General features: G+C 44.8%; 1 protein-coding gene across 1 annotated transcript in view; it reads right to left on the minus strand.

The window, feature by feature from the left end:
* Positions 1-436: 436 nt before the first annotated feature.
* The window catches only part of RDH13 (retinol dehydrogenase 13), a 52725-nt gene continuing 40106 nt past the window's right edge, over positions 437-13055 (minus strand). Inside the window, exons 5-7 of the mRNA XM_082252607.1 lie at positions 2450-2662; positions 1162-1263; positions 437-794 (exon numbers count right to left, since the gene is read on the minus strand). Coding sequence (XP_082108733.1) covers positions 568-794; positions 1162-1263; positions 2450-2662 — 542 coding nt within the window. The 3' untranslated portion in view covers positions 437-567. The remainder of the gene's footprint in view (positions 795-1161; positions 1264-2449; positions 2663-13055) is intronic.

Here is a 13055-nt window from a genome sequence, read left to right on the forward strand (position 1 = left end):
TAGGGACTTCCCCCCCCCCCACCCACAAGAACACTCCAGTCAGTGCTCTCTGCCATTGGCTGAGAGCGCTGACCGGGAGCAAGTGGGCAGCTAGTTCTCCAGCATGCTTGTCCGACAGAAGCCGGCCGAACAGCCAGCTTCTGTCGGACCGCCTGACACAAAACAGGGGCAGAGTGGCGGACATTTTTTTAAACTGGCTGATGTCTTCCGACATTCGGCCCATGTGTATGGGGCTTAAACTTTGGAAAGCCCTGACAGGATCTTGTTCCAAGGCTTGAGAATTGATAGAATCTCAGAGCTGTCCTACAGCCTCCTCCCTTTATTGTGAGGAATTAGGCACCATAACAACCCCACCTTCATTTACTTCCCTTATTATCAGATCTGTGATTTCTACATCTTGGGAAATATACAGCGTTATCCCTTGGGGACACCAAAATGTAATACCTCAAACACATACAATAGCTTTAATTTATTTTAGTATAAAATAATAAAGCACTTAACCAAATTATTTACACAGACCCGTGACTGAAAATAATTGTAATAGGTGTCATTTTTATCATTTCCTGACTATACTTTACATTCTTGTAATGCTTCATCAAGATGTACAAGTTTCGCACTTTCTTGCCAAAGTTTCATTGCACTCTCCTCATTCAAAGCTTGTGGAGCAGGCTCTTTTTCTTTTAGTGCATTGAAATATTTTCCAGATTTGCCTTGAAGATCTTCAGCTACAGCAAGGTAGATGCTGGACTGTGCCGCCTGTTTTGGTGATTTTATTAAGAACCAAAATAGGGGACCTGCAACATGAAAACACAAATAACTACTAGTTATTTATCAAGTTGAATGTAGCTATTCAGTAGCAGGGCAGTATGTAAAAGCAGACTAAAGTTGGCCATACACTGAGCAAATTCTGATTGATTTCCAATGAACGGGATTAAAATTAATTCAATTAGTGGCCCTGTCAACACCACTCCACTGGACATCCTTTGACTGAAAAATCAAGGGAGATGGGCAGAAAACTGCTGGCTGAACAGAAGCTGCATCTAATCAGCTGTCGGAATACAGTAGCCACATAGGGAGATTCGGCATCTGTTTTATAAGTGTTTGGCCAGCTTTAAACTACTGGAATGGACACAAGTGTTTTGGAGGAAATGTTTATCTCACCCAGTACACTACTAGAAAATGCAGATTTGTGCATCCCCGTATGTCTGCCGAGTTCTGTGTCTGCAACACCTGGATGCAGAGAGTTTGCAGTCACCCCCGTCCCTATAAAAACAAAAACAAAAAACAAAATGGAAAATTAAAATGTTAAATATACACCCTTAACAAACATAACATTAAACACATTTTTAAATATTGTGAAGCCTTGGCAATTTACCGTTGGATTACAGGGGTGGGGCTTCTTACTGGGAGGAGCCAAATTTGAACAGAAGAAAAGACTGAGGTCATGTGAACATTAACAACCTAAAATCCAGGAAGCTCCACAAGACAACAAAGTTTGATATTTTACACTTGAGGGGATACACTTTTCACATATGAACTGATTATGGGATAAAAGCAAGTAGACTGCCTCACTTAGTGGTTCGTTTAAAGAAATAGAATAGCCTGCAACCTTTTTTTTTCCCTCAATAAACATGCAGCTTGAGCCACCAGGTGTTGCGTGTAGGCAGCCCATTTAAGTCTATAGGGACACAGGGGTTGCATAGAATTAGATACTCATCCAAATCTGTCATACATGCAGGTGAGCGTCCCCAAATGCACACAGTCTGCATTTAGGGCTGCTTATCCGCATGTTTTTCAAATTGGGAGGAGTAACTATGTCAGTGCAGCTGCTGTGTCCCCATAGACCTAAATGGGCTGCCAACACGCAGCACCTGGCAGCCCAAGCCACATAAACACACAGCCCATTCATAGGCTATGGGTGTCGGCACCCATGGAAATTTGGCCTACATTGAAGCCCTCTAATGGCCCGTACACACGATCCGAAATTCGGACGAAAAATAACGCTTGTGAAAAGATCGGACGATAATCTGATCGTTAGTACACAGCTTACGAGAGGCGATCACGACAGTTCGCCCGATATTATCCGGTCGTGCAAGCATAAAAATTTTGATCGTATTATAACACATCGTATGATAATCGTATTATCAGTATGTTGTTCGTCCGAAAAAAATGGTGAGCAGTAGACAGCGCATGAGCAGTAGACATCATTTCTTCTCACACGCTATGGCGTGGTTACGCATACCGGAAGCTTTTGAATCATCGTCCGAGAAAATTCGTATCGTAAGTAACCTCTCCCATTTGCGAATATAATTGAGAGTTCCTAGCAACCAAACAAAAACGGACGGAGCGTCGTCCGATTTTCGGATCAAGTGTACTGGGCATAAGAAAGAGGTATGTTTTGATTATGAAAAAACTACACAAACAAGGTGTTTTCTTATGACTGACTTACCTTGTAGCCTTTTTGCCAGTTCATTTGTAAATAAAACATTAGCCAGCTTGCTTTGGCAATAAGCTGCTTTTGTGTCATATTTCTTCTTCTCCCAGTTTAAGTCTTCAAAGTCAATGTCCCCTGCTATATGCGCTAAGGAAGAAACATTGATGATGCGGGACTGACCAGAGTTCTTCATCTTATCAAGCAGCAGGTTAGTCAGAAGGAAATGACCTGCAAAAGTGATGATTATGAGACGGTTATTTGAATCAGTAACTGAAAAAAATGGATTTTTGTGTCTTACTGTAAAATCCTTTTCTCTGTTGTTCATTGATGGACACAGCTTCATATCTTCATTTGACAGATGGGTTATGCTGCTCTTCCTAGGAGTAGGACCCTAGGCAGAAAAGGGTTAACAAAGCTTAACTAAGCCTATAGGGCAGTCCCAGGGGGTATACTCCCACTTCCTGCTTTAGGATCTCAGTTTTGTAACAAGCAGTGTCAGAAGAATGCATAACCCAACTCCACAGAGGGGTGGGTGCTGTGTCAGTCAATGAACATCAGAGAAAAACTTTTTACGGTAAGACAAAAATCCAGTTTTCCCTTTCCTTTATTGACGGACACAGCTTCATATTTTCATTTGACATGTGACGTCCCAAAGCAGTATCAGCATGAGGGGTGGGAAAAACACAGCAGTAAACAAAACTCCCCCCAAAAAAAGGCTAAAACTTAGCCAACCAGGTAAACCAGGAGCAGGAACAACTGGAGCTCACTACCAGAAAAAAACACCCTCAGGAGGCAGAGGACTCTCTGTGTGAAACAAGAGTGAAACAAGGAATGTATTGCCAATGGCCCTTGGAAGAAAATTGCCAAAGCTGAAATCTGGCCTTTAATGGTGCCCAGAGCCAAACGCCTATCTACACCATGTTGGAGAAACTCCAGCAGACGTCATACCGAAAAGGAGCAGGGGGAACCCCCCCCGAACCCCCCCCCCCCCCGACACTCACACCAAGTAATATTTTCCAAACTCGATGGTAAATCTTCTGGGAAGTAGATTGCTAGCTTTTAACAGAGTAGGAATCACCGAGCGAACCCTCTATCCTTCAGTACCTGGCTTTCAATAGCCAGGTTTCTGCATTTTACACATTGCCTTACAATTCATACGAAATAACACGTAGGCAATTTCTTAATATTGTTTTACTGTTTTATGATTTTAAATTGTTTTATTGTTTTTAATAGTGGAATAATACATTCCAATCGCTGTACTGTACATTATTGGAATGGAGTCATCCTGTGTCGGATCATTCCCCTTTAATATATGGTTCAAGTGAATTCAGACCCAGCTTCCGGTTGCTGTAAGTCCGATCGGGCTCTAATGTATAGGTGCCGATCGGTACAATAGAATGGGGACATCTCTGGCTTTGATCCGGATGTTTACCTCTTCAAAACAGGAAGTCTCCTGGGCGGACCTGAGTGTGAAGTCACTTCCGGTGCGCGCATAGGAAGACACACATTGCGGACACCGGAAGCTCGGCGCACATCAAGATTTTTAAGGGCGGTTGATGGCGATGCTGGCTCACTCCTATCTCCGTAGACGACTGTTTAGTGGAAACGCGTCAGAGAGGAGCGCCGCGTCGTCATCGCTAGTCGCCGAGGACCGCACTGCAGGCGGCCACGGCCTCTCCATCATCGGTATTGGTTTCTGTGATCCTTATTAGACTACCAAATGTAAGTGCATCGCATCTTTTTGTTTAATAAACCATCAAAGGTACTGCACTATGGTCTGATTTTGTTTTGTGAGACACATGTGGAAGCCCTCACCCGTGACAGCAGAGAGAAATACCCAGGAGTGTAGAGGACCGGGATTGAGATTTGTCGCTGAGAGAATAGTGAGACAATTGTCTTCATATAGAGCGATCTGGTAAGAGGCTATACCTATTATCTGAATATCTCACGGTGACTTCCTGGAACCCCCAAGACACTACTGGGTTGACTATCCACCCTTGACCTCTTTTTCTATGGTAAGGGGCCAATCCCCATTTAGGTGGTGGAACCCATTGCACCCTACAGACCCAGAGGAACCCACTGTGTGGATTTCATCACAGCCTGTGTGGGAACAATTGGGACTTTATGCACCTCTTATAGGTCTATGGACTATACACCTAGGTGGCAATCACCAAATTATTGGACACTTTCTTTGAATACTTTTGCGCACCTTTCGGTTTATGTTGGCATCACTATTATTGATTTATCATCACCTATTTACCACGATTTATTCATGTTTATGCACTAGGGCGCATAGTACTCACTGTACACCCATTTTAGTGCACATCAACCCAGGTACACATCACAGGTATAAGGTAGACACTCAATCTAGTGTCATACCTATTCCCTGAATTGTGACACAAGTGAATTTTAGCGCACCTGATTTCTTTCCTTTAATAGCCAGGTTTCTGCCTCGATTAGCCAGGCCGGTACAGCCAGCAACCCTAAAGCAGGATAGAAGATCGGTCCCTGAGATAGAAGATCTTCTCTGAGAAGAAGCCGCCAAGGGACATCAGCTACCAGTCTTACAAAACTTGCATACCAGGACCAACGAGGCCAGTCTGGGGTCACCAGAATCACTGGGGTCCCTTCTGCCTCGATTCTGCGCAGAAGTCTCGGCAAAGGTTGTATTGGAGGGAAAGCATAAATCGGACGATACCAGCCCCAAGGAGTCACTAGAGCATCTGTGGCATCTGCTAGAGGATTCTGAGACCTTGCAACAAACCTCGGAACCTTCCGATTGACCCGAGAGGCCAACAGGTCCACAACGGGAGTCCCGCACCAAAGACACAGTTGCTGAAAAACTTCTGGGTGAAGGGACCATTCGCCCGGACACAGTGCCTGACGACTGAGGTAGTCCGCCTGCCAATTTTCCACCCCTTGAATGTGCATAGTAGAGAGCACTCTAAAAAGGCGTTCTGCCTACCTTAGAATACCGTCCCCCTCATTGGTAGCTAGGGCACTTTTGGTGCCCCCTTGGTGATTGATACAGTATATGCCACGGCCATGGCGTTGTCCGATTGAATCCTTACAGACATTCTGTCCACCGGGACAGGCAAAGCCTGATCGCCCAAATTTACAGGATCTTGATCGGCAGATTGGACTCCTCCCGAGACCAAAACCCTTGGGCTTATTCCATTCATTGGGCAACTATGTGGCAAATGAGGTTTAATGTTGATAAATGTAAAGTTATGCACTTGGGGGGCTAAAAATATGCATGCATCATACATACTAGGGGAGTAGAACTGGGAGAATCCATAGCGGAGAAGGATCTGGGTGTTCTGGTAGATCCCAAGCTTAATAATAGCATGCAATGCCAAGCTGCTGTTTCCAAAGCAAGCAAAGTCCTTTCTTGTATTAACAGAGGCATGGGCTGCACAGAGAGAGATATAATTTTGCCCCTGTACAGATCATTAGTAAGAACTCATCTGGAATATGCAGTTCAGTTTTGGGCACCAGTTCTTAAAAAGGATATCGGGGAACTTGAGAAAGTGCAGAGAAGGGCAACCAAACTGATAAGAGGCATGGAGGAGCTCAGCTATGAGAAAAAATTAGAGGAACTGAATTTATTCTCTCTTGAGAAAAGGAGATTAAGGGGGGATATAATCAACATGTATACATACATAAGGGGTCCATATAGTGAACTTGATGTTGAGTTATTCACTTTAAGGTCAACACAGAGGGGGGAGCACTCTTTACATATAGAGGAAAACGGATTTCGTCTCCAAATACAGAAAGGTTTCTTCACCGTAAGTGCTGTAAAAATGTGGAATAGACTCCCTCCAGAGGTCATTCTGGCTAGCTCACTAGATTGCTTTAAAAAAGGCCTGGATTCTTTCCTGGGTGAACATAATATAAATGGGTACTAATATTTATAGTTCAAGTTAATCCAGGGAATATCTGAATGCCTCTCGGGTGATCAGGAAGGAATTTTTTCCCCTGCTGTAGTAAATTGGATCATGCTTTGCTTTTTTTTTTTTTGCCTTCCTCTGGATCAACTGCGGGTAGTATAGTATTGTGTATATGAGATTGTATGGTTGGGTTTTCTTTACTGTTTCTTTACTGTTTTTTATTGGTTGAGTCGGATGGACTGGTGTCTTTTTTTAATCTGACTAACTATGTAACCACTGTCCAGAACAGGGGAAGGAACGATTTCCCTTGATTAGATTAGAATCTCCTTTTGCATATGTCAGGTAAGGAACTGAGCGAATGTGATGGCCTCAAAGGTGGACACTATCAGGCCCAGCACCTGCATGTAAATTCATTTTCAAAATTTTTATTGGTTTTACATAACAAAAAAGAAGTACAAAAGTGAGAATGAACATTGGTACAAATACTGATCTGTAGGGTACATGACTGGTGGGTATTGATAAAGGTACAGTAACAATTCAAGAGTCGTCGCTGGACTATAACAATGCATACAGACTTGGTAGGGTATTGTCCCCTCCATCCAGACACCCCTATAGGGTGCAAACTGTGTCTTAGGATGGGGGTAACAATAGGTAATATGAAGAGTCCAACAAGTGCATTATATAGTACACTGTAAAATACTAGTCTGGTATACAATTTAAAGATTGGCTTATACAGTGCATTAATCCTTATTTTATGTGTATAGCCTTATTGTCTTGTTTTGTTGTTCAAGCCAGGGTTGCCATATTTTGTCGAATTTACTACAGTTCATAGCGTTAATTACTAGAAGTCTTTCATACGTGTGGTTAGTATGAATGATGTTTATGGTCTCTGATACATTGGGAGATTCTTGTGATTTCCATTTTTGAGAATGGTGTTGCGTGCTGCTAACAGAATAGGTGTGACTTCTGGTCTCATTGTATGTGGATAATGATCTATTCCTAGACCAAGGATAGCCAAGCCAGGGTTGGGTGGAATAAGAATTCCCATGGTCTTTGATATTAAGCAGAATATCTGTCTCCAGAAGCTAGTGAGGCCTGGGCATTCCCACAGGGTGTGTAGTAGGCTGCCTACCTGCCCACACTCTCTCCACCAGTTGGGTGAATTATTCTGGTTGAATTTGGCTATTCTATATGGCGTATAGTGCCATCTGTGTACAAGTTTCAATGTAATTTCCCAATGCCTATTACAGTGTGAATATTTATATATTGAACCCAGTGCTATTTGCCACTTTACTATGTGATATGCTATGCCTAGATCTTTTCCCCATTTTTGCATAGATTGGGTTTTTTTGGGGGAGTGTTTTATCTTGCAGTAAATTGTAGAATAGGAAGATGCCCTTGGATGGTGGTTTACACACGGAAAGGAACGCCCAGGCCTCCAGGGACACTTTAATGTCTGGAAGTGGGTGTTTAGATAAAAAAAAGTGTGGATACGGAGACAGGTGAAATATGTGTGGGTCAGTAATTGGAATTCTGCTGTTAGGAGTTCCCATGTTTTTAATACCTTTCCAGAGAAAAAGCATTGTATTGTGTTCATGCTTTGTAGATGAAGTGGTTTAGTGTACAAGAAGGGGATAATGGCCTCCATTGTATTAATGGGGAGACTGGGTATGGTGAGTGTCTAGATTTGGGTAGATTTGGTACACAAGGTGTGCCAGGTGAGTATGGATGCTGTCGTGGGTGGAGAGAGAGAGGAAGTGTCTCATTGTCTCCAGGAGTCAAAGAATAATAGGGATCTGAGGTCTGATGTAGGCGATAGTGCCTTTTCAATGTCTGTCCATAATGGTTCATCCTGGTGTTGAAACCATAGTTGGAGTTGGTCCAGTATGGCTGCTCTATGGTGGTCCTGAATATGCACCATTCCCCTACCCGCCATTTTTCTGTGTTTAAGTACGTTTGTGCGGTTGCCTTTTCAGATGTATTTGTTTAACAGCACAGACAGGGTTGTAAATGTGTATAGTATCTGTGGAAGAATCATCATTTTATAAGCTGCTAGTCTGTCGGTCCATGAGAGTTCATGTTCTGACATGTTGAGGAGCTCGAGTTTGATTTTTTCTATTAGGGATGGGAAATTTGTTTGCGCCAGTGTTTTATATGAGCTTGTTAGGGTGATTCCTAAATACGGTATTCCTTGTGTGCTCCAGGAGTATGGTAATCTATTTTGTAAGAGTTTTTTAGTTTTGGGGGGTGTACCCAGATCTGATATAAGGGATTTGGAAAAATTATAGTAGGAGATGTTGCTGAAATTGACTAGTGTTGTGTGCACTTGGGGAAGGGAGGTCAGTGAGAAGGATTCATGAGAAGGATGACATCATCCGCAAAGAGATTAATAATATGAGGCCTTTGGTTGAAGTGAAAACCATTTATGAGGGGGTTAGTGCGAATGGATTCTGCAAGTGGCTCAATCATGGGATTGAAAATGGATGGTGATCAGGGGCACCCCTGACATGTGCCATTGGATATGACAAACGGTTTAAAAAGCATTCCCGAAGTATGTACTTGGGCCGTTCGATAGAAGCCAAACTTAGATAGTACACTTGATATATACTGCCAATGGTCCCTATCGAATGCCTTCTCTTTGTCAACAGATAGTAGCAGAGAGGGCATTCGAATTCTTTCTTCATAATGAATAACATTTAAAACTGCATGTGAGTTCTGAGAGGCGACCGGCGATTGGATAACAGGAGCTGAATCGCATGCTGCAATTTCAAGAGTTTTGATTTCGGGAGAAACACCCCGGCTGAGGCTGAATCCAGAGTCAGCCCCTGGAAGTCCAACCTGGTGGACCGAGTCAAGGCTGACTTTTGAAAATTCAGAGTCCAGCCAAACCCCCGCAGAGTTCTCACCTTGATGTCCAGATCCTCCTTCAGGACAGAAGATGATCCTGCCCACAGAAGAAGATCATCCAGGTACCCCAGTACCAAAATCCCCCGCTGTCTGAGCAAGGCTACCACCGGAGCCAACACTTTTGTGAGCACCCGAGGGGCTGAGGCTAGACCAAAAGGTAACACCACGAACTGATAGTGTTCTTCGCCTATGGCAAATCAAAGAAAACCTTGATGCCCGATGTAGATCGGGATATGAAGGTAAGCGTCCTTGATATTAATGCAGGCTAGAAAGTCCCTTTGATCTAAGCAGGGCCCTCTTAATCCTCTTGTATTTTATTGTATTGTACTGTATTGTCTCCCTCTAACATTGTAAAGCGCTGCGTAAACTGCTGGCGCTATAGAAATCCTGAATAATAATAATAATAATAATAATAATTTAGCCACAACTGTCCGAATGGATTTCATTCTGAATTTCTGAACCCGCACAAAGTGGTTCAGCGCCTTGAGATCCAGGATTGGACAACCCTTCCCCTCCTTCCTGGGGACTGTAAAGAGGTTTGAATAATACCCCTGAAAACATTCTGACTCGAACTGGGACAAATGACCCCTTGTAACAACAAATCCTGTACCGCTCCTAGAAGGCCTTGAAGCCACAATTTGGATGGCAATTGGAAGGGAAGAACCTTGCCGGGGGCAAGGATCAAAACTCGATCTTGTAACCGGACCGAATCAACTCGAGTACCCATTTGTCTTGGATGAATGAGGTTCATGGGTCCGGAAAGAAACAAAGACGTCCCCCCACCCCTAGTACGGGTGAGGGCGTCCCTTCAGGCGGAAGAGGGCTTATCCGCAAGGCCAGAAGAGCCCGCCTTGGAAACAGGACCACGTTTGCAGCGAGGCTCTCTGTTCTTAGTAACTTGTGGGAGCAAAGTGCTCTTGCCTTCCGTGGGACCCTTAATAAACTCTTCCATGGAGGCTCCAAACAGACTGTCCCTTACAAAGGGAAGATCCGTCAGAATCTTTTTGGAGGTCTGGTCCGCAGACCAGCATTTGAAACAGATCTTGCGGCGCAAGGTCATCGCTGTCACCGACGCCCTGCAGGCTAACGGGGCTGCATCCAGGGAGGCATTGCAGATATTTTGCAACCCCTGTATTAACTGGTCCGCCAGCTCCGCCATTTCCGTCAAGGTCTGAGAGACCAAGGTTATGGCAAACACTGGTCTCAGAACCGGCCAGCCACGGTCGGTAAAAAGATGGCAGACCAATGATTCAGCCTTCCTATCTGCAGGATCCTTAAAGAATGGAGCGTCCTCTACATGACTTTATTTAGCCTAGAAACCTCGATGTCCACCACTGTTGGCACTGTCAGTTTCTACAAAAGGGAATCTTCAAAAGGATACCTTCTAGCAAAACGCTTAGGTATGCAAGCCATGCATTTCGGGGACCCCCACTGACTAGCGTCGATCTCGTCAAAATAGGCAGGGAAGAGAAACACTTTAGTCACTCTGGATGGCCTGCGGGTACAAATTGCACCAGAGCGGCCGACGCAGCATGAGTCCTTCAGTTTTAAAGTTTCTTGCACGGACAAAATCAGTGCTTTTACAAGCGCATTTTCTTGCGCAGAGGGAATGGAAGAGGAATCATCCTCACTGTCAGAGCACTCAAAGTGCGTGGACCCCATGGGGTGACTTGCCTCCGTGGCGGCTAAATCAGACCCAGGCAGAAGAAACCAGAGAAGGCACTTTTTGCCAGGTCTCTTCTGTAAGACCATGTCAACTTTAGACACTAAAGATTGTAGGACCCCCATCATGGCCGTCATAGCAGAGTGGGACCCCGAGGATCTCCCTCTGAGAGTGGGTCTGGTGGCGAGACATGTTTAGCAGGCTCCATGACACCCTGGTGTTGTAATGGGAACACAGTATAAAGTTTTACAATAAGCTGTGAAAATAACCCCAGCAGCGCTGATTCCTGTGGAACTACAGGTCCCAGGACACTGCACTAGCAATCCAGGCAGGGAGATACCGCCCAAGAACTCACCACCAAACGTGTCTCATCAGCAGCGGAGAGAGGGGAATGAGCGCCAACAGCCTGTAGCACGGCGATTCGAAAGGAAGAGGAACGGCTGTGCTGTCAGTAGAGGCTGCCTGCCGAATACCGCTCTATGGGGCTACAAGAAAATGGCCGCAGCATCTGCTATATATAGACAAAATTCACCAAAACATGGCCACCGGTCTTCAGGAAAATGGCCACCGTGCGGCCGCACATGTAACCGCTGCAAAATGGCGGCACCTGCAGGCGGGTGAAGTACCTGAAGCAGTTACACAGCCAGGGGGTCTGGTAGGGACCCCCCACAGCACACAACACCCCCCCAAGACCGACATATGACCGCACAGCGACTTGGTGACTTGATTGTTTTAGCCCACCTGACAGACACCGATCACCTCACCTCACTGAAATGACATTGTCCATTAACAATAGTTAAAATCACCAGTACACCCAACCAGGAGTAGGAGGGGAGGACCCCATGCAGGGGAAACCCCACTACCCACTAGTGAGGGGGGGGGGGGAGATAAGGGTGTCTGGAGACCTATCGACCCTGGGAGGGCCCCACGTTCACCCCAAACTTCCCGAGGGAGAGGGGGCACTACTCTCCATACCATTGGAACTTGGCGGGGGGCACTCCAGGCAGGTCCCATTCCCATCTTGGAACGAGGGATGCTGCGGGCCCAAGGAAAGCTGCAACTCTGGCCCCGACCAGGTTGTGTGCATCCTTACGAGATGTCCCACTCGCAAGCCCATCCCTCCAGTGGAACCATATAGTGGCCGACCTAGCATGGAGCTGAGATCTGCACGCGCTCGCTGGCCAGATTGGGAGGGCCGCAAGGATCTATATACAAAAAAGGTTCCCCTTATGGAGTGGGACTGTAAATGCCGTTAGACACTGTGTATTGCATAAAAATATATCTTAATTGAATTACAAATTTTGAAACAAACAATACAAGACAAAAAATATGAGAAAACTCAAAAACACATACAGGGCATTAAAATATGCATGCATTTGACAGACCATATACCGAACCAAGATGAGGACGCTCAGGTGTACAAGGCGATCATGGAACCGGAACCGATCCTACGCGTTTCGGGCATAGATACAGCCCTTCTTCAGGGGTCACCCAAAGTTCCAGATAAAGCACCTAGTATATCTAGGAAAGCAAGACATCTTAGTATATTGTAGGATAGATATCTATACATCCATAAACAGGCAATTATATACTTGTCTTGTAGTGCAAGCTTTATGCTAATGAACCTACCCTTTGCGTCCAACCAATGGATTGGATCGGTCTGTCAGATTAAAAACGGTATTACTACCGTATGGAGGGATGCCCAAGTTTCCCAAGGCCCGTTCAGGGCAAAGAGATCCGTGAGAGTATAGAAAAGATTTATGTAATATACATGTGTAACAGGTCTGCCAATATAATATGCCATACTTACTTCTTTAGATTACCTTGATATGTCTTAATATGGTCATATGCATTGTGCACAAAATACGCTATATATGGTGCTTTATGGGCCCTTTCGGCTAGTATGTGTTGTGGAAATACGGATTTGATATCCATATGTTACGTTTACACACTGTACATCGTTTGTTACATGTAATTGATAGACCAATATTGGCCCACCGTGATGGACCCCCCTTGTTCGGGCATCGCATTCAATATTACTTCCTTGTTCAAATTTAGCGCCAAGGCTTTCTGCCCTTCATAGCAATTTTCTTCCTTTTTGTCCCTTCTTTCCTCCTTTGGCCGTTTTCTCTATGGGATATACTTCCTTAACCAGTGAGCC

This window comes from Pelophylax lessonae (assembly GCF_965119305.1).
Source record: "Pelophylax lessonae genome assembly, chromosome: 3".
NCBI classification, from domain to species: domain Eukaryota; kingdom Metazoa; phylum Chordata; class Amphibia; order Anura; family Ranidae; genus Pelophylax; species Pelophylax lessonae.